Source organism: Camellia sinensis, chromosome 1, assembly GCF_055761805.1.
Source record: "Camellia sinensis isolate YWXY chromosome 1, ASM5576180v1, whole genome shotgun sequence".
Taxonomy (NCBI): domain Eukaryota; kingdom Viridiplantae; phylum Streptophyta; class Magnoliopsida; order Ericales; family Theaceae; genus Camellia; species Camellia sinensis.
In genome coordinates this window covers 11,637,576-11,657,786 of record NC_138961.1, presented here as the reverse complement: position 1 = coordinate 11,657,786, position 20,211 = coordinate 11,637,576, and the positions used below count along the sequence as shown (strand labels likewise).

The 20,211-nt window shown below is 39.0% G+C and overlaps 1 protein-coding gene across 1 annotated transcript; it reads right to left on the bottom strand.

The window, feature by feature from the left end:
• Positions 1–17,574: 17,574 nt before the first annotated feature.
• Positions 17,575–19,658, bottom strand: LOC145805388 (uncharacterized). The gene is made up of 3 exons (XM_082900646.1): positions 19,602–19,658; positions 19,062–19,217; positions 17,575–18,753 (listed from the first exon to the last, which is right to left on the bottom strand). The coding sequence occupies exons 1-3, from the start codon at positions 19,656–19,658 to the stop codon at positions 17,575–17,577; spliced, it is 1,392 nt and encodes a 463-aa protein (XP_082756772.1).
• Between the last annotated feature and the right edge of the window lie 553 nt (positions 19,659–20,211).

Sequence of the window (20,211 nt, the reverse complement as noted above, 5' to 3'; positions counted from 1 at the left end):
TATATATTTGCTATATATATATATATTTTTGATGCCATTTATCACTGTCATTTTCTCCTCCTCCTCCTCTAGATTCAGACCCATGATTTCGTTTTGATAATGTCACAGGGGGAGAAATTATATGATGTTATGTATTATGGTATTATTTTGTTATGATGTTATGTATTATAGTATTATTTGAAAACTAATCTGATAATTATGCATTTATAGTTTGATATCTTAGTCTCATATCATGTCTCTAATTAAAGCTTATTTATTACACATGTGCTAACCTATGTATTTAGAAATGAATTTAGGGAGCCTGACTTGAGGGGAGCCCTTGTTACACCCAAATCAAATCAAAACATCATTGTGTGCCATCATAAAAAATGGAAAGATTGTTAGACTTATTTATTTTGATGATTTATTTAATTATGTTTTAATTTATTTGAAAGAGAAAAATAGAATCCAAAATTTATTTTGATGATTTATTTAATTATATTTTAATTTATTTAAAAAAGAAAAATAGAATCAAAATTTATTTTGTCCTATTATTTCTCACCTAAACCTTTATCCTAAGTGTTGTTAGAATGTATTTAATATTTAATTAAATCAGGAATTTAAACAGCTCAAAACAAAGGTTCAAACAGCCTAGCACAGCAGCAAGCCAAAAGGTTCAAGTGGAAGATATTCAAATTAGTAATGATGGAAGTACAACGGCTATAAACAGCTATAAAGGTTCAAAAGGCCAAAAGGTTCAAAAGGTTCAAGTGGAAGATATTCAAATTTGTAATGATGGAGTGGAAGATATTCAAATTGGTAATGATGGAAGTACAACGGCTATAAATTCAAATGACTACAACGACTATGAACGGCTATAAATTCAAATGAATACAACGACTATAAACGGCTATAATTTTCATTATATATACCAAAGCCTCTAATGTAAACAAGTTACAAAAAATCTAAAAATATTCTTTGATCTATAATCACTCACATTTATTCCCAGAAATCATACACTGAGCCTTATAGCTTTAAGCCCATTTTTCCTGTGTGAGATTTACAGAAAAATCAAAACTTTATTTTATATATCTATCTTTGAGAGATATTTATTGTAAACTTTCTTTGAAAGCAAAAATACCATTTCATCTTGTAAAAGTGTTGCAAACACTGTGTTCTTGAAATCTTGAGAGTGATTGTGAATCACCTAAGATTTGTAAGGGTTTGGACTTGTGAAGTCTGCGTAAAATCCGTGGAGGATTGCTCCATTTGTAAAGAGGTTGCTAGCACCCCTATGAAACTAGAAGATAGTGGAAAATCTCAAGTGAAGCTTGAGGAGTGGACGCAGGCCGAGTTGAAGCCGAACCACTATAAATTTGTTTGCCTCTCTCTCCCTTATCTCTTTATTTTATTTTAAATTGCCATCACTATATTTCACATTTTTACTGTGCTAATATCATTAACTGACATAGTTGTTAACATACTTGTTTTAATTATTTTTATTTCATTAATTATATTTATCTATTGTGTTAGTCATAATTTTTATTAGGGTATTATTAATTTTAATTGTAAAAACCTAATTGACCTCCCCTCTTAGGTTGTCTTTTGGGTAACAATATCTATACCAGCCTGTTTGGATTTGGAGATATCACTTGTTTGGTCTCTATATCATCCTAACTTTGTCACAAAATGTTGTAACATTAATTATAAAATGCGTAATCTCATCACAAATTGACATAACAAAATGTCCATAATTTTGTGGTTGATGTTGTAAACGTTTGTGACTTGATTATGATATTTTTTGATATGCTAATTTAAAGTTACATATGGTAGGGGTGCACATACACAATAGGATGATTTTTCTGTTTATTATGAAAAACAGCGCTGCTTGAGGGCCCTAAATTTCGGGGCTCGAATGCCCCGAAATTCCACTTTTGGTAAAAAAAAAAAAAAAAAAAAAGGAAAAAAGAAAGAAAAAAAGAAAACAGTTTCCAAAAATGGAAATTAGGGGCATTAGGGGCAAATTTTTTAGGGCCACCAATCATTTTCCTATGAAAAAATGTGCACATAAAGAGGTGATGTTACCCAAAAAAGTCAATAAAGTGTTTATATTTTGAGTTATCAAAACAAAAATATCCTTTTGGATATAGAAAAAATAAAAAGACGAACTATTATAAAATGTTAATTTGGTAATTTTATTTTATATAACTCAATCAATCGATAAAAATTTAATCAAATAAGATAGGAGAGAAATTAATTTTTTTTTTCTTCTCTCGCTTATTGAGAGAGAAAATCACAATCAATTTTTTCTTTTCTTTTCTTTTTTACTCATAACTTACATAATTATTTATTTTATTTTCTCTCTCAATTACCAAACAGATGCAACTTAAATGTTTTTAAGTTTATATATATCTTCTAGGGTTTATTACATTTTTTGGTCCCATGCCTTGGCTAATAATGTACTCCCTCTGTTTCCCATTTTGTGAGGCCCTTTTAGACTTGTAACTTCTAAGGTAACATAAAATTATTGCACTTAAATCAAATTTAAAAACTCTAATTCTAACAAAAACTTTTTACTCTCATTTTAAAATATATTTATAGTTCACTTACAAGGGATAATTTTGAAAAATTACACACTTTTTTACTTGATAGGATGGGACTAACATTTTGGACCATGGACTAACAAAACAAGACTGTGTATAAAATATGGCCCTTCTTTATGATTGGGACTTAAAGCCATTGCTTTAGTAGCTTTATGCTTAATTTTTTGACTACAATTTGGGCCAGTATGGTTTATACTGAAGAGAAATTGACTTTCAAATGATGTTTTGAATTGTGGTCTCTACTTTTGTGGGGCCTTGTGCATTGAATTGCCCTATTTTTTTTATTTTTTTTATTGGAGAAGTTGGGTATGGGAAACTATTTTAGGATGGGAGGGGAGGGGCATTGTATATTTGTTTTTGGAGTGTATTAGTTAGTTCAATGAAATATAATTTTGTCAATGATGCAACTGCATTGTTTTCACTAGATGACATCTCTCTCTCTCTCTCTCTCTCTGGGAATGGGTCTTGGACTGGGGCAAATTTGGTGAGGAGACACTATATATTTGGCATTGGGATGTTTAAGTCCATATTTATTTATGTGCCTTTGGAAACTTGAAAGTTTAAAGTATGTTCTTTTAAACATAATTCACTGTATTACAATCACAAGATCGTTGCTCTTGCCATTCCCTTAAGGGTGCTGTTGGAAACATAAGTTATTGATTGAACAAAATACATGAAAAGTTGTTTAGAATGCAACTTTAATTGATCATGCATAGCACATTGAGGGTGTTAAACTGATGAGATTTCATGCAAACTTTTATATTAGGCCTGTTTGGTAATGTTTATATTTATATCTATAAAATTTTTGAAAACTGTAAACAAAAACTCGTTTGGTTTTGGTTTTTAAAAAGTTATAAACAGTTTATGAACACAAAAAAGTCAGTTTCTCTTTCTTTTTTTTATATAATTTATTTTTATTTTTCATTTCTTCTTTTTTCCACTCTTTTCGATTACCACTCATTGCTCATCATCACTACTGACTACCATCACCAATAGCCTCCTCCACCAACCACCTCCAACCGATGGTAACCACCTCCGGCCACCACATTTTCTTGAAAATTACTTTCAACTACTATCTTTGGCAGCCAACTAGCCACTATTTCCAACCATTGACAATCAGTTTCAGTCACTACATCTCCTCAGCAACCACCTCCGACCACTGCTAACCGCCTCTCACCGGTGGAAACCATCTCCGCGACTACCTTTCGTGGCCAACAACCACCTGTAGTAGCCACCTCATTTCACTTGTTTTCAAAACAAAATTACCAAACGTGATTTTTGTTTTTGTCATTTTTACTCAAAATAAACAAACAATTTAATGTTTTCTATAAAATGTAAACGTTGCTAAACGGCACCTAAACTTCTGTGTCTTGTATTGTAATGCTTTCAGATCATAATGAAGCCACAATGATTGTGGAAGTAGCCCCCTAATCTGGGGTGAACCACATAAATCTTTATATTTTTGTGTGTTTGATTTCGTTTCTCATTTTATTCCTATTTATATTTCGTGACTCACTAAGCTTGGTTAGGTATATCAATTCCTACCAACCTATGGCCCTTGACGTCATGTATTAGAATTATTGGTCTAGCGCTAATTGCGATGCTTTTCATTCTACAGAAACACAACACGAGTTCAATAGCCGAGAAGTGATTAGGATTTTACTTCTTTCATGCCACATAGTGAACTCCATGATCCCAGTAAAGGTTTTTTGGTGAATGATACTACTGTATTTGAAGCTGATTTAACCGGCCAGCCACATGACTTAAAAAAGGAGATTGGTCATGTTGAACTTAAAAAGCAAGAAACTCAACGAAGGAATGAGGAGTCATCTCAAAATCCATCCCAGGGCAATAACTTAGGAAATGTAGAAGTAGACATTACTGCCATTTCTGAAGGAGAAGTTAGCCCCCTCGAACCAATTCGGCAAGATGTCGCTCATCTTGTTAATAAGGAAGCAAATCAAGCGGCTTAAGCTAGGTAACCCCAGTGGGTGACACTTTTGCAATTATTCGAGCCGGTGTTCATGCTTCGACTGTCCAAGCCTCAAACAATATCAAACGACACAATATTCTCTTCAACGATGCAGCGCTTGATAGCAAAGTCCAATTTTTGTCATACAGGGTTTCTTCAGAGGCATTCTTGGTACATGAAAGGATCCACAACCTTCACAACGATACTTTCACCAAATTCTCCATTATGGGTTCCAAACTGCAAACAATTCTACTTGAATCGTTCGCCTCATTCATTGAATCAATGTCAACCATTAGGGTCTCTAACATGAATGAGCACGCACTGCACCGGGCTACCATTTCGATCGAGGACTTTGAGCAAGTCGGTCTGAATTTTTCATGGCTGAAAAAAAAGCTGGACGGAGCGAATAGGGTAAAGAAAACACTCAGAGTGGGTTAAAATATGAGGTGAAATATTTATACTGATTTTATTTTTTGATTTTTTACCCAAAAAAGTGTCAAATCCATAAACGTTGCTGGTGCGTTAGTAACTCCAAAGGGCATAACCAGAAATTCGTAATGACCATATCGGGTTCAAAAAGCTGTCTTCTCAACATCATCAGCTTTGACCTTTAATTAGTGGTATCCATACCGTAAATCAATTTACAAAAAGATTTGTGCCCCTTGTAACTGGTCAAACAAATCATCGATCCTGGGTAATGGGTACTTATTCTTGATTGTCACTTTATTAAGTTCCCTATAATCTATACATAATCGAAGTGTTCCGTCTTTCTTTTTCACAAACAGAACTGGTGCACCCCATGGAGAGACACTCGGGCGAATGAACCCCTTATCCAGTAAATCTTGCAACTGAACCTTTAATTCCTTCATTTCAGCTGGTGACATCCTATACGGAGTCTTCAAAATGGGTTGAGTTCCTGGCGCCACTTCAATTGTAAACTCGATTTCACGGTCGACTAACTCCCCAGGTAATTCTTCCGTAAAAACATCCAGAAATTCACAGACAACTGGAATCATGTCAGTACTCCCATTCATCACTTGCCCTTCCAAAACACTGCATAAATACCCCTGACACCCTTTCTGAATTAATTTACAAGCCTTTGCTGCAGAAATCAAATAAGGTGGAGAAGTCACCCCACAACCCTGAAAGGTAGATTCTGAGTGTCCCGGAGGATGGAAACTGATTTGCTTAGTCAAACAGTCAATAGTTGCACCATATTCACTCAGCTAGTCCATACCCAGAATAATATCGAAGTGAGTCATGTCAAGAGGCAATAAGTTGGCATATACCCGGATATCCCCAATTAGGAGTTCACAAGCAAAATATACAGAAGTACAGATCATAGAATCCCCTAAAGGTGAGGACACACATAGCATATAAGATAATACTACCTCAGATTTATCTAGATTTTGAGCAAATAGTTTTGACACAAAGGAATGGGTAGAGCCAGAATCAAACAATACATGAGCAAAATGACCGTGAACGATAAATATACCTGACACCACTGTTGCAGCATTTTTCACATCTCCCGGAACCAATGCAAACACCCTGCCTTGTCTTGCGGTGTCTTTATTGTTAACATGCTTAGCAGCTGATTTGGTGTTGGGAGCTGGTGTAGACCCTGCTGAACTTGTAGTAGCCCTATTGCCATTTTGTTGATTCCTCTGAGGGAAATCCCTTACCAAATGACCCGTTTTGCCACAGCGAAAACATGCTCCAAACAACCGATAACAAGTCCCATGGTGCTTCTTTCCGCATTCTGAACAAACAGGAGTCGAGTTTGGAGTAAGAGTGGAAGTACTAGAAGTCCCCGAATTTTGTTTCTTGCTAGGTGGAGTGGTTGACCCCTTTGATGATTGAATGTTCTGCCTCTTTCCTTTCCATTCAGAAATCCGATTCTGAGCAGCAAGGTTTCCCTCTGCTATAACAGCTCTTTCCAACACATCAACATAGGTGGGTAACTTCAACATGTTGACTCGGTCAAGGATGGCATTCCGTAGTCCGCCCTCAAATTTCCGTGCTTTCTTATAGTCCGTATCCACCATATGAGGTGCAAACCGAGCTAGTTCTGCAAATTGGGCTTCATATTTCGCGACGGTTTTGTTTCCTTACCTAAGAGTCTCAAATTCAGTCACCTTCTTGTCTCGCCTACTTTGAGGAAAATACTTGTCGTAAAACAGCTCCAAGAATCTGTCCCATGTTAACCCCTGGTGTACAGTTCTCGTAAGCATCCACCACCTCCGTGCCTCGTCTTCCAGAGTGAAGGCAGCCAGTTGCACTTTTTGGGCTTCGGTACAAGGAAAAACTTCAAACAACTTTTCTATCCCCAACACCCACGCTTCAGCTTTCATTGGCTCTATCCCCCTTTGAATGATGGCAGATTCATCATCTTAAATTCCCTCATGAGTGTGATAGTTCGGTCCTCAGCATGAAAATCTTGTACCATAGGCGGAGGTACCGGTGGCGGTGGCGGTGGCGGTGGCGGTTGTGGTTGTTGCTGCTGTTGCTGTTGTCGTAAAGTCTCCACCATTTCCATGATCATTCTTTCCATTCTGTCCAACCGTGCAGAAGTAGCATCTTCCGGATATTCCATTCTTGTTCTTACCATATTCTACATGACAATCAATTACAACATACACAAGAAATATACAATAGACATGGTCATAATCATTAGCATTAGCAGATTACATTTAACGTTGTCATCAATCTTTCCATATGCGTTCAGAATATTATGCATGATGCCTAAGTCTTTTCTAGACATCCTAAGGCTCAATGGATTGGTGTGTGAGATAGCAACTCGTGCTCTGATACCACTTGTCACACCCCAAACCCGCCCCTAAAAGTTTGAGCGTGATCACTTCAGACACGGACATTGAATTCAATATGCATAACATATGGGGCTTGAATGAAAGCATTTAATAGCATAAAATAATATCCATTGAGCTATCACTACTATGCCAGGATCATAAACATTGCATCAGGTAGATAAACATACAGTGACATACATCTAAGAACCAGTTACGTACATATACATACACAGACCCAGCCCCGTGATTGGGCGTATAACAAAAATGTTAGTGAAGAAAGGGGTTATGTACATTTCAACCTTAGGCAGACAATTAGAGTACAAAGCCAAAAGCTTAGCAAGACTCCACAAAAAAGAGTGGGCTTTTTCTAAGTGCCTGGACACACTGAGGTTGACAAAAGAGAACGAGCGTCATGGGTTAAGACTGACCTCCAGTTTGATTGTCTACAGAAACAAACATAACACGGAGTGAGCCAAGCTTAGTGAATAATAGTACTTAAACAAATCATTAAATAAACTTGAATTATAACGCATATAGGTGCAGAGGGCATAGGATTAATTTCATTCGGTAAATATTTTCAGAACGGCCTGAGGCCTAGGTTTTATTCAGAGCGGCTTCAAGCCCAGAGATATACAGAATGGCCTTAGGCCTAACAGATTTCACAGATTGGCCATAGGCCTCACAGATTTCCCAGATTGGCCATAGGGCCAGATATCATTAGAGCAGACTAGTTTTAGAGTCATACAGAGTTTCAAAGTCATACAGAGGTACACACATTCTTTCAATCGTTCATATAAGTTAACACAGGTACTTTGCGGTTAACAAAGTGCTAATTGTAATTATTAGCGATAAATAAAGCGTACTACTACAGTACTACTACTCACAGTGCTGTGGTGGAGTAGCAGTTGCTTCCGGGATGTGCCCTACATACACACACAGTTCAAGAATTAGTTCATTTTCCCTTTTAATCATTTTCTGATTCATTTTGCTTCAACAAATTTACAAACATTTTAAGAGCATCAAATAATTATTTTAATAATATCAGAGGGTCAAACAGGGAAAACAGAGCAGACAACATTTTCCGGCACGGGCCGCAGGTGCGGCAGCCCCCTCTGCACGTGCGGAAGGGTGGGTCGCACGTGCGGTACTCCTTCCCTGCACGAGCGGCAAAATGTAGAATGCAATTTCTATTTTTTTCCTCTTTTTCGCACGTGCGGCCATGACCTCTGCAGTGCGGTGGTGCTTCCGCACGTGCGGCCGTGGCCCCTGTTTTGGGCAGTCCGAAATTCAAGCACAACCCAACTTTGGTAAGTCTAGAAAACCCATTTTTGACTGAGCTTAAGACTCAGACGTCATCGATTGAGCACTCGATGATTATGCATGTTGTGCTCGTTTCGAGTTTTCGGAGTTTCGACTGAAAGCCTTGCCTCCGGGTCTTTGAACTCTTTGTGTTTTGGCTCGGTTTGCGGACCGAACCTTGTTTTCTCTTCCCTGGAGGGAGGGAGAGGTCTTGTAGACCATCTCTTTGTGATTGTAGACCACTTTTTGCGGTCATAGACCACTTTTTCCGTTTGGAGACTAGTTTCCGATTTTCGGAGCCTTCGGCCACGCGCCTTGTCTCGGGACCGTTTAACATTCTCCGTTTGGCGTGATTTTTGAACCACACTTTGTTTCCTCTGCCTAGAGGGACACTGTGGTCTGGGAGACCACTTTTGTGGTTTTAGACCACTTTTGGTGCTCGTGGACTAGTTTTCGGGTCTCTCGGCTGCGCACTTTGCCTCTCGATCTCTCGTCTTGCATCCGTTTTAGTTTGTTTTTGGTACAAACCTTGTTTTCCTTATTTGGAAGGTGGTACAAGGGTGGGAGACCAGTATTTTCCCTCGGAGACCACTTTTCTTCCTGCCATCCAGTTTTCTGGTTTGACAACTGATCTCCTTGGTCTTTGGGCCATCTTTTTTGGTCGGTCACCACACCTTTGCATTGTTTTCATGCTCTAGACCCTCTCTCACCATGGCCAACTAGTTTTGTTTCTGGGAGACCACTTAAAATGGTAGCTGGCCGACCACTTCAAGTGGTCGGCTTCTTTTGTCACCTTTTTGGAGATATTTTCCTCCAGCTGGCACAGCTGGATGGCACTGAAACCATCCTCCATACATGTGTTTGAAGGGATGGCCTTGAACCTTAGCTTCTTCAAGAAGCTTGAGCTTTTGGTTCTCTATAAGAGAGAACCACCTCCTTCCTCCTCTAGGTTCAGAAATTTGTGGTTTGAGTTATACATATAGCTTTGTCTCTATATTGCTTTTGTTCTTCATTTTGTGCCTCAAAAGTGTAGTTTTACCTCACTTTAACACACAAACACACACTCAAACACCATACTCTTGGAGCTGAGGTCCCTTGAGGTTGTTTTTTAAGCTTTTGGACTGGTTTTGGTTGGAAAAAGCTGCTGGAGTTTTGGTTTTGAAGCTGGTCTTTAAGGATGAGAAACTAACCTCTTAAACCCCCATTCTTGCTTAAGCTTTTGAACCTATTTGCATGCTGTTTTAAGCTTAACTCTTAACTACAAAAAGTTTTGAATTTTGGTGCTTAAGATCTTTGTTTAAGGTCACTTTTGTATTTGGGGTTGTTTACCCCCTCTTAGGCCTTGTTTGGCCTTGCTTTTGTGCCTTCTTTGTGAGCTTTTGGGACCACCTTATTTTGGCCTTCTCACCACTGAAATCCAAAGGAATTTCAGTGGTGAGGATGGTGTTTTGAGGTCCTAAATGGGAGAGGGTCATCCCCTCTCCTTTTGTCTTCAATACTTGTCTCGAATGCCTCATGTGTGAGCATATTTGTTAAGTTTATGTTGGCCATATCTTAGCATGTATTTGGGGTTATTTTTTTGTGGCATACCACTATTTTTACTTGGTTTTGTCACTCCATGCATGCGTAATGCACTTGTAGTGTAAATCATAAACTAGCTTTGTATGTTTCATGAAGTAGCATGTCATTCTAGCTTGATTTGAGTCCATTTCAGCATGTTTTTAGTGATGTTTTGCCATGTCATACCTCTGTTAGGGTTTGGCTTGGTTAGCCTTTGCATGCTCCATGTACTTGTAGTGCAATTCCATGAATTAGCCTAGTGTGTCTCATGCTTTAACATATCATTCTAGCATGCTTTTGGCTTAACTTCAAGAAGCTTTTGTCCATGTTTTAACAAGCTTTAGCTCTGATTTTGGTTGTTTTAGTCATGCATACCTTGCTTTGTATAGCTATAGTGCATTCTAGCTTGTTAGCTTTGTGTATCAAGTCCACTAGCATGCATTACTTGGGCTATTTGAATGATTTGGCATAATTCATAATGTGATTTCAGTCTATGTTTCATGATCATGCACTTGCATTTGTCACTTATTCAATGCGTTGGAGGGTTTGCCCCTTTATGCCATAACATGAGGCATTGCGTATGCCTTCATGCCTAAGCTTGCGAGCTATCATTTCAGTGTTTATTTGGGGTTATTTTGCCATGATATAACTCTGATTTTTGTTGGCGAAGCCATCTCATGCTTAGTCTTGATAGGTGTAGTGTAATCCACCTTATTTACCTTGGATATTCCATGCCTTATGCCCTTCATGCTAGCTTGTTTTGGCTTCCTTCCATACATGTTTTAGACTCATTTTAAGATGTTCTAGGACTATTTTGGGTTGGCTTGGTCACATGTTTCATGTTTTGCATAGTTGTAGTGCAAGTGCTCTTTCTAGCTTCAAGCTTTGAGCACCATAGCATGCTTCATTTGTGTTGTGTACATGATTTGACACCACTTAACATGACATTTCAGAGCATGTAACATTGCCATGTTCCCACTTCATTCACTCTTTAAGTGCCTTTGAGTGTTGAGCGTTGTTGCCTTGTTTATGGCTTAGATTGTATGCTTGCATGCCTAGGTCTTTGAGCCTCTGTCTCAGCATGTTTTGGTCTTTGTTTAGACCTAATTAAACTCTGTCCATGGTTGGTTCATGCATATTTTTCATGTATTGCGTGTCTCCTTTGTAGTCCTCTTCACTAGCTTTAATGCTTAAGAACCCTAGCATGCCATGCTTGTGTTGATTGAGTGATTTGGCATCATTTCATACCTTATTTCCGAGCATATAGTGTTATTACACTTTCATGTCTATCACTTCTTGAGCACTCTTGAGAGTTGTGCTCTTGGGCCTAGTTAATAGGCCAATGCATGTGCATGCTTGTCTTGATCTTCATGCCTTAGTTTCATCATGTTGGCCATTGATTTAGGCATGACTGAGGTCTACCCCTTTTGGTTTAAGTCCATTTAGCATGTTTACTTGCATGTTGTTTGCGTGCTTATCTTGTTTTACATTGAATATGCATGTCCCTAGCATTGATAAGTTGCCCTTGTTGCATTGTATTGCGCATGCATGCATTACATTGTGTTTAGAATCTTATGTTATTCATTGCATTGTGTATGCTAGTTGTTGCATGCATTAGCATTGTGCATGCCATTAGCCTTGTTAGGTTGTTCATATTGCATTGCATGTTTGCATGCTTAAGTCATATTGCATTTTTGCATGCTTGTGTTGCATTGCATTTTTGCATACTCCATGTTACATAGCATTGTGCATGCCATGTTGTGTGTTGCATTGCGTTTGGAATAGGTGTTAGTTCAAACACGAGGAACGAGGGACGTTTTGTACTTACAGTGATGAAACGTGCCTCAATTCTCGGTCGCCGACGCTCTTGATCATACATGATAGAGTTTTAGGCCTTATGTGTTTATGTGTGCATTCATTTTATATTGAATTGTGCAATTTGGCTTCTCGGCCATCATGCATCGAGATGCGTGATTGTTGGCTCGAGGGTCGAGAACCACACTCCCTTGAGCTCATGAAACGATAGGGAGGGTGGTTGTGCACACATATCTTGCAAATACATTGTCATGCCCTTTCTTGCTCTATGTTGCAGAAAAGTGGAATCCAACAACAAAAAGTGGTCGGCCGACCAGCATTACTAGCTGGCTGACCACTTTTTCTGGTTTTTCAGCACAGAAAATGGCAGGTGGTCTCCTTCCTCAACAACAAGTCGGCAGCCCTCCCACAGGTCTCTAAGGTGAGTTGGAAGCTTTCTAGAGCTTAGTGCAAGGTTCTGAGAACAGTTGCAAACATAGGCAAATCGGGGCATCGCATTGGATTTCTGAACGAGGTGACCGGGCATGCATGCATTCTTGTCCCTCTGAAGCTCCTGCTTTACTGCTTTACTTAGCTAGTTTATGCTTTGGTTTTGTAATTAAGTAGTTAATGCGTTTAGCTGCTTATTTGTTTTGTAATAGCTTAATTAGTTAGCTTGTTAGTTAGCTAGTTTCGTTGTGTAATAATTAGTTTAATTAGCTTAGATTAGCTAGTTAGCTTCTTATTTGGTCCCTCCATCGAGAGGGCCTACTGTTGTAATAAGCGTGTGTGTGTGTGATGCATGTCTTCCAACCTCAATTTCTTTCTCCCTTTTACTTAACCGCTTACGATGGTTAGTTTTAGGACATATTTCGATTAGCATACTTATGCTTCGCATGCGTGCATCCATTCATCTGTAGTGCATGCACCGGGCTTGGCGCATCATACTAATTGCATTGTATTTCAATACATTTACTTGAATACATGTTCAAATAGCATGTTATCAAGTTGCATTTCACATGACATCTTAGAATAGCCGAGCCTATCTTAGTCATTTCCGCATGTGTTGTATTAGCCATCCTAACATGAACTAGGATCATGCATGATTTCTAACTAGTTCTTTGTTTTGGCTCAGAGTACACTGTGAGTATTTACGCTTTAGCATACTACATGTGTGTTATTGATTGCCATGAAAGCATGCTTGCCATGAGGCTAACTGCTTATTTGATATAACTGCCTGAATGCCTGTGGGTGAAGGTTGGATTACTTGAATTAAAACAATTCATTAAGATCCTCGATTTAGCCTACTTGCGAGTAGCAAACTTCAAACTATTTTCAAACAAACGGATATGCAATGTTTTGTTCTAACTTAAGCGATCTAGTCTATACTTGTATGTTGTGTGCATCACATAGTAATTCTAGGTTTATTAACCGGAATAAGAGCACATGTGTTTTCAAAAACAAAATATCATGCTTAGTACAGGCCAATCTTTGATCGGGCAAGCGGGGGTGCTCATTGCATGACCTTCCCCTCTCGTACCGAAGTTCCCGAGCCGAGGCAACTTTGGTGATGATAGACACGTGGCCTTAGGCAGGAGTCAGGGTTTCCTAAATTCTCTCAAAATAAAATATTTAGGTGGCGACTCTGTATCTGGCAAAGCAGTCCATGTTTGGCACTTCTTTATAAAAATCAGTTTTCCAAAACGATTTGCCGGATTTGGACTCTTTGGTGATTTATCAGTCTTGCATTGCACTTTGCGAGATCAGATTAAGAACCGTGACATTGAGTCCGAACTGTAGTAGCTAGAGAGCAAACCAGAATTTCACGCCCTCGCAGCGCGGAGCGCCAGGAGCCCTCAGGGCGGTCTACAATAAGCATTTATAAGGCTCAAAATAGAGTAGTTTATTGCAAAAATATGGATCAACAACACATAAACAATTCCATACCCTTATGTTTGTGGTTGTACACAACTTATAAACAATATATATATATACAAATATGTAGGTTCAACATGAAAAATCAAAGGTTATAATGTAAATCCTCATTATACAACTCAAACCAATTCTCAAAACAAGCAAATAACAAGTACATCTTCCAATTAAGTGATTATCACCCACCAAATTTCAATCACAAACCCTAATCTTCACAAAGGAAAGGGGATTTTTTACACATGTTTAAGAAGGAGGCTATTTAAGATGAATTACACATACCTTGAGCTTAAATTCCTCTAAACCCTCTCAATTTCTCAATCCTCTTCTTTGTAGATCTTCCCTCTTTGTTCCTATTCTCTTTACTCTTCTTTTTCAGGAGATATTTTGATGACAAAGCTTCTAAGTCCCAAGTTTAAAGAGACACATATAGCTATACATATATATAAAGGTTGAATAAAGACAAAACTTAATCAATTTAATCGTTCCAAATCAAAATTTTACAAAAAAGCATACTATGGTCTAAAAATTATGCTGATCTCAAATATAAAGTCAATTTCAGAGAATTAAGCATCTAAGGCTTTCAATTTCTGATCCAAACATTATAATTGTAACAGATATTTCTCTTATTAGACAGATATGTATCTATAATCATAGGATTCACTTAATTAAACTTAATTTTACATGGAATTTCACAATAAGCATATAAATGCACAGAATAGGGGACTGAAAGTATACCAGAAAACATGTACGAGGGTCGGGTTATTACACTCTCCCCCCCTTAAATAAGTTTGGTCCCTCAAACTTGTTTTACCTTAGGATAGGAACAGATACGAATACTGGTATTGCATTTCCTCTTCTCTTTCCCAAGTAGCCTCGGTCCCATAATGTTCTTGCAACTCAATTTTCACCATAGGGATTTCTCGATTCCGTAGTTGTTTCACTTGCCAATCCAAAATCCGAATTGGTCTTTCCTCATACATCAACTTATCATCTAGAACGATTTGATGGTAATCAATGACATGGGACGGATCCAGAAGATACCAGCGAAGCATAGATATATGGAATACATTATGTACTTGACTCATACTAGGTGGAAGGACAACTCGGTAAGCCACCGAACCTACTTTCTCCAGAATTTGAAATGGACCAACATATCGGGGCGTTAACTTACCCTTTTTCCCAAACCTCGGATGTCCTTTCATTGGAGTTACTTTCACGAAAACATGATTACCTACTTCAAATTCCAAATCCCTTCGTCGGTTATCTGCATAACTCTTCTGTCTACTTTGAGCAGTCTTTAATCTTTCCCGAATAGTTTTAATCTTTTCAGTTGTCAACTGAACAATTTCGAGGCCTAGCAATGATCTGTCTCCAACTTCGGCCCAACACACAGGGGAGCGACATGGCCTCCCATACAGAGCTCATAAGGTGTCATCCCAATACTTGAATGGTAACTATTATTGTACACGAACTCTACCAATGGTAGATGAGTTTCCCAACTTTCCTGAAAGTCCAAAATACACATTCGGAGCATATCTTCTAATGTCTGTATCGTTCTCTCGGATTGTCCGTCTGTCTGAGGGTGGAAAGCCATGCTAAACTTTAATTCTGTACCCATTGCTCCCTGTAGACTCTGCCAGAATCTAGATACAAACTTTGGATCTCTATCTAATACTATTGTAACTGGAATACCGTGGAATCTTGCTATTTCGTTCACATAGATCATAGCAAGTTTATCCGCATTATACTAAGTCTTCACAGGTAGGAAATGGGCAAACTTGGTTAATCGGTCTACAATGACCCATACAGAATTCATACCCCGAGGAGTCCGTGGTATCCCTACGACAAAATCCATAGTCAGATGTTCTCACTTCCATTCTGGGATTGGAAGGGGTTGCACTAACCCTACCGGTCTCTGATGCTCTACCTTTACTTGCTGTCATTGCAAACATCTGGAGAGGAAATCCGCAATTTCCTTTTTCATGCTTGGCCACCAAAAATTTTGTTTTAAATCCCGATACATTTTAGTACTTCCAGGATGTAATGAAAATCTCGAGGCATGAGCTTCTTCCATCAATTTCTGCTTAACTTCTAATACATTGGGAACACATAGTCTGCCTTGAAATTTGAGCACTGAATTCTCCACATGGAATCCCGGTTTCGGTTTTGTCTCTAACCCATCAAAGATCTTTCTCAAGGTTTCATCTTCCCTCTGATGTAGCTTGGGCCATCACTGCTGCTACTATGGCTTCCTGTCCCTGCACCACAAGGTCTACCTTTATTTTATCCAATTCAATCACTAACTCCTTTTGCCCCGTAACCAAATTTGCCAAATTTTCCATATTCTTCTGACTAAGTGCGTCTGCAACCGTGTTGGCTTTACCAGGATGGTAATGGATTTGCAAATCATAGTCTTTAATAAGTTCCAACCACCGTCGCTGTCACATATTCAACTCCTTTTGGGTGAAAAGGTATTTGAGACTTTTATGATCGGTATAGATTTCACAAGCAGTACCATACAAATAATGTCGCCATATCTTCAAAGCAAAAACTACCGCGGCTAACTCAAGGTTGTGTGTGGGGTAGTTCTTCTCATGGGGTTTAAGCTGACGTGAAGCATAAGCGATAACCCTTCCATTTTGCATAAGCACACAACCTAATCCCTTATGGGAAGCATCGCTGTAGATCACAAATCCCTCGGTACCAGATGGTAAGGCAAGAACCGGAGCTGTAGTCAACTTCATTTTTAATTCCCGGAAAGCAGATTCCCGTTGTTCTGACCATTCAAACACAACTCCTTTTTGAGTCAATTGAGTGAGGGGTACAACGATTCTGGAGAAATCTTGAACAAACCTCTTGTAATAGCCAGCTAATCCTAAGAAACTACGTACTTCAGTTACATTGGTAGGAGTCGGCCAATTTATAATTGCCTCAATCTTGTGCGGATCCACAGACACACCTTCCTTCGTTATCACATGCCCTAGGAATGCTACTTCATATAGCCATAATTCGCATTTCTTCAATTTTGCATACAATTTCTTCTCTTGGAGTGTTTGAAGGATTAAACGAAGATGATTCTCATGAGCTTCTACATCTTTCGAGTAAATGAGGATGTCATCAATAAACACCACCACAAACTCATCTAAATAGGGCGTGAAGACACGATTTATCAAATCCATAAACGCTGCTGGTGCGTTAGTAACTCCAAAGGGCATAACCAGAAATTCGTAATGACCATATCGGGTTCAAAAAGCTATCTTCTCAACATCATCAGCTTTGACCTTTAATTGGTGGTATCCATACCGTAAATCAATTTTTGAAAAGATTTGTGCCCCTTATAACTGGTCAAACAAATCATCGATCCTGGGTAATGGGTACTTATTCTTGATTGTCACTTTATTAAGTTCCCTATAATCTATATATAATCGAAGTGTTCAATCTTTCTTTTTCACAAACAGAACTGGTGCACCCCATGGAGAGACACTCGGGGCGAATGAACCCTTATCCAGTAAATCTTGCAACTGAATCTTTAATTCCTTCATTTTAGCTGGTGACATCCTATACAGAGTCTTAGAAATGGGTTGAGTTCCCGGCGCCACTTCAATTGTAAACTCGATTTCACGATCTACTAACTCCCCCGGTAATTCTTCCGGAAAACATCCGGAAATTCACAGACAACTGGAATCATGTCAGTACTCCCATTCATCACTTGCCCTTCTAAAACACTGCATAAATACCCCTGACACCCTTTCTGAATTAATTTACAAGCCTTTGCTGCAGAAATCAAATAAGGTGGAAAAGACACTCCACATCCCTGAAAGGTAGATTCTGAGTGTCCTGGAGGATGGAAACTGATTTGCTTGGTCAAACAATCAATAGTTGCACCATATTCACTCAGCCAATCCATACCCAGAATAATATCGAAGTGAGTCGTGTCAAGAGGCAATAAGTTGGCATATACCCGGATATCCCCAATTAGGAGTTCACAAGCAAAATATACAGAAGTACAGATCATAGAATCCCCCAAAGGTGAGGACACACATAGCATATAAGATAATACTTCCTCAGATTTATCTAGATTTTGAGCAAATAGTTTTGACACAAAGGAATGGGTAGAGCCAGAATCAAACAATACATGAGCAGAATGACCGTGAACGATAAATATACCTGACACCACTGTTGCAGCATTTTGCACATCTCCCAGAACCAATGCAAACACCCTGCCTTGTCTTGTGGTGTCTTTATTGTTAACATGCTTAGCAGCTGATTTGGTGTTGGGAGCTGGTGTAGACCCTGCTGAACTTGTAGTAGCCCTATTGCCATTTTGTTGATTCCTCTGAGGGCAATCCCTTACCAAATGACCCGTTTTGCCACAGCGAAAACATGCTCTAGACAACCGATAACAAGTCCCACAGTGCTTCTTTCCACATTTTGAACAAACAGGAGTCGAGTCTGGAGTAAAAGTGGAAGTACTAGAAGTCCCCAAATTTTGTTTCTTGCTAGGTGGAGTGGTTGACCCCTTTGATGATTGAATGTTCTGCCTCTTTCCTTTCCATTCAGAAATCCGATTCTGAGCAGCAAGGTTTCCCTCTGCTATAACAGCTCTTTCCAACACATCAACATAGATGGGTAACTTCAACATGTTGACTCGGTCAAGGATGGCATTCCGTAGTCCGCCCTCAAATTTCCGTGCTTTCTTATAGTCCGTATCCACCATATGAGGTGCAAACCGAGCTAGTTCTGCAAATTGGGCTTCATATTTCGCGACGGTTTTGTTTCCTTGCCTAAGAGTCTCAAATTCAGTCACCTTCTTGTCTCACATACTTTGAGGAAAATACTTGTCGTAAAACAGCTCCAAGAATCTGTCCCATGTTAACCCCTGGTGTACAGTTCTCGTAAGCATCCACCACCTCTGTGCCTCGTCTTCCAGAGTGAAGGCAGCCAGTTGCACTTTTTGGGCTTCGGTACAAGGAAAAACTTCAAACAACTTTTCTATCCCCAACACCCATGCTTCAGCTTTCATTGGCTCTATCCCCCTTTGAATGATGGCAGATTCATCATCTTAAATTCCCTCATGAGTGTGATAGTTCGGTCCTCAGCATGAAAATCTTGTACCATAGGCGGAGGTACCGGTGGCGGTGGCGGTTGTGGTTGTTGCTGCTGTTGCTGTTGTCGTAAAGTCTCCACCATTTCCATGATCATTCTTTCCATTCTGTCCAACCGTGCAGAAGTAGCATCTTCCGGATCTTCCGTTCTTGTTCTCACCATATTCTACATGACAATAAATTACAACATACACAAGAAATATACAATAGACATGGTCATAATCATTAGCATTAGCAGATTACATTTAACGTTGCCATCAATCTTTCCATATGCATTCAAAATATTATGCATGATGCCTAAGTCTTTTCTAGACATCCTAAGGCTCAATGGATTGGTGTGTGAGATAGCAACTCATGCTCTGATACCACTTGTCACACCCCAAACCCGCCCCTAAAAGTTTGAGCGTGACCACTTCAGACACGGACATTAAATTCAATATGCATAACATATGGGGCCTGAACGGAAGCATTTAATAACATAAAACAATATCCATTGAGCTATCACTACTATGCCAGGATCATAAACATTGCATCGGGTAGATAAACATACAGTGACATACATCTGAGAACCAGTTACGTACATATACATACACAGACCCAGCCCCATGATTGGGCGTACAACAAAAACGTTAGTGAAGAAAGGGGTTATATACATTTCAACCTTAGGCAGAAAATTAGAGTACAAAGCCAAAAGCTTAGCAAGACTCCACAAAAATGAGTGGGCTTCATCTAAGAGCCTGGACACACTGAGGTTGACAAAAGAGAACGAGCGTCATGGGTTAAGACTGACCTCCAGTTTGATTGCCTACAGAAACAGACATAACACGGAGTGAGCCAAGCTTAGTGAATAATAGTACTTAAACAAATCATTTAATAAACTTGAATTATAACGCATATAGGTGCAGAGGGCATAGGATTAATTTCATTCGGTAAATACTTTCAGAACGGCCTCAGGCCTAGGTTTTATTCAAAGCGGCTTCAAGCCCAGAGATATACAGAACGGCCTTAGGCCTAACAGATTTCACAGATTGGCCATAGGCCTCACAGATTATCCCAAATTGGCCATAGGCCCAGATATCATCAGAGCAGACTAGTTTCAGAGTCATATAGAGTTTCAGAGTCATACAGAGGTACACACATTCTTTCAATCGTTTATATAA

What these genes read in the sequence shown, in the direction of transcription:
- LOC145805388 (XM_082900646.1), bottom strand. Translation starts at nt 19,658, where the DNA reads ATGGGGCTGGGTCTGTGTATGTATATGTACGTAACTGGTTCTCAGATG. An exon ending in GTTCTCAGATGTATGTCACT is followed by an intron (nt 19,218 to 19,601) that starts GTATGTTTATCT and finishes ATTGTCATGTAG; the next exon opens with AATATGGTGAGAACAAGAAC. An exon ending in CACCGGTACCTCCGCCTATG is followed by an intron (nt 18,754 to 19,061) that starts GTACAAGATTTT and finishes TGAGACAAGAAG; the next exon opens with GTGACTGAATTTGAGACTCT.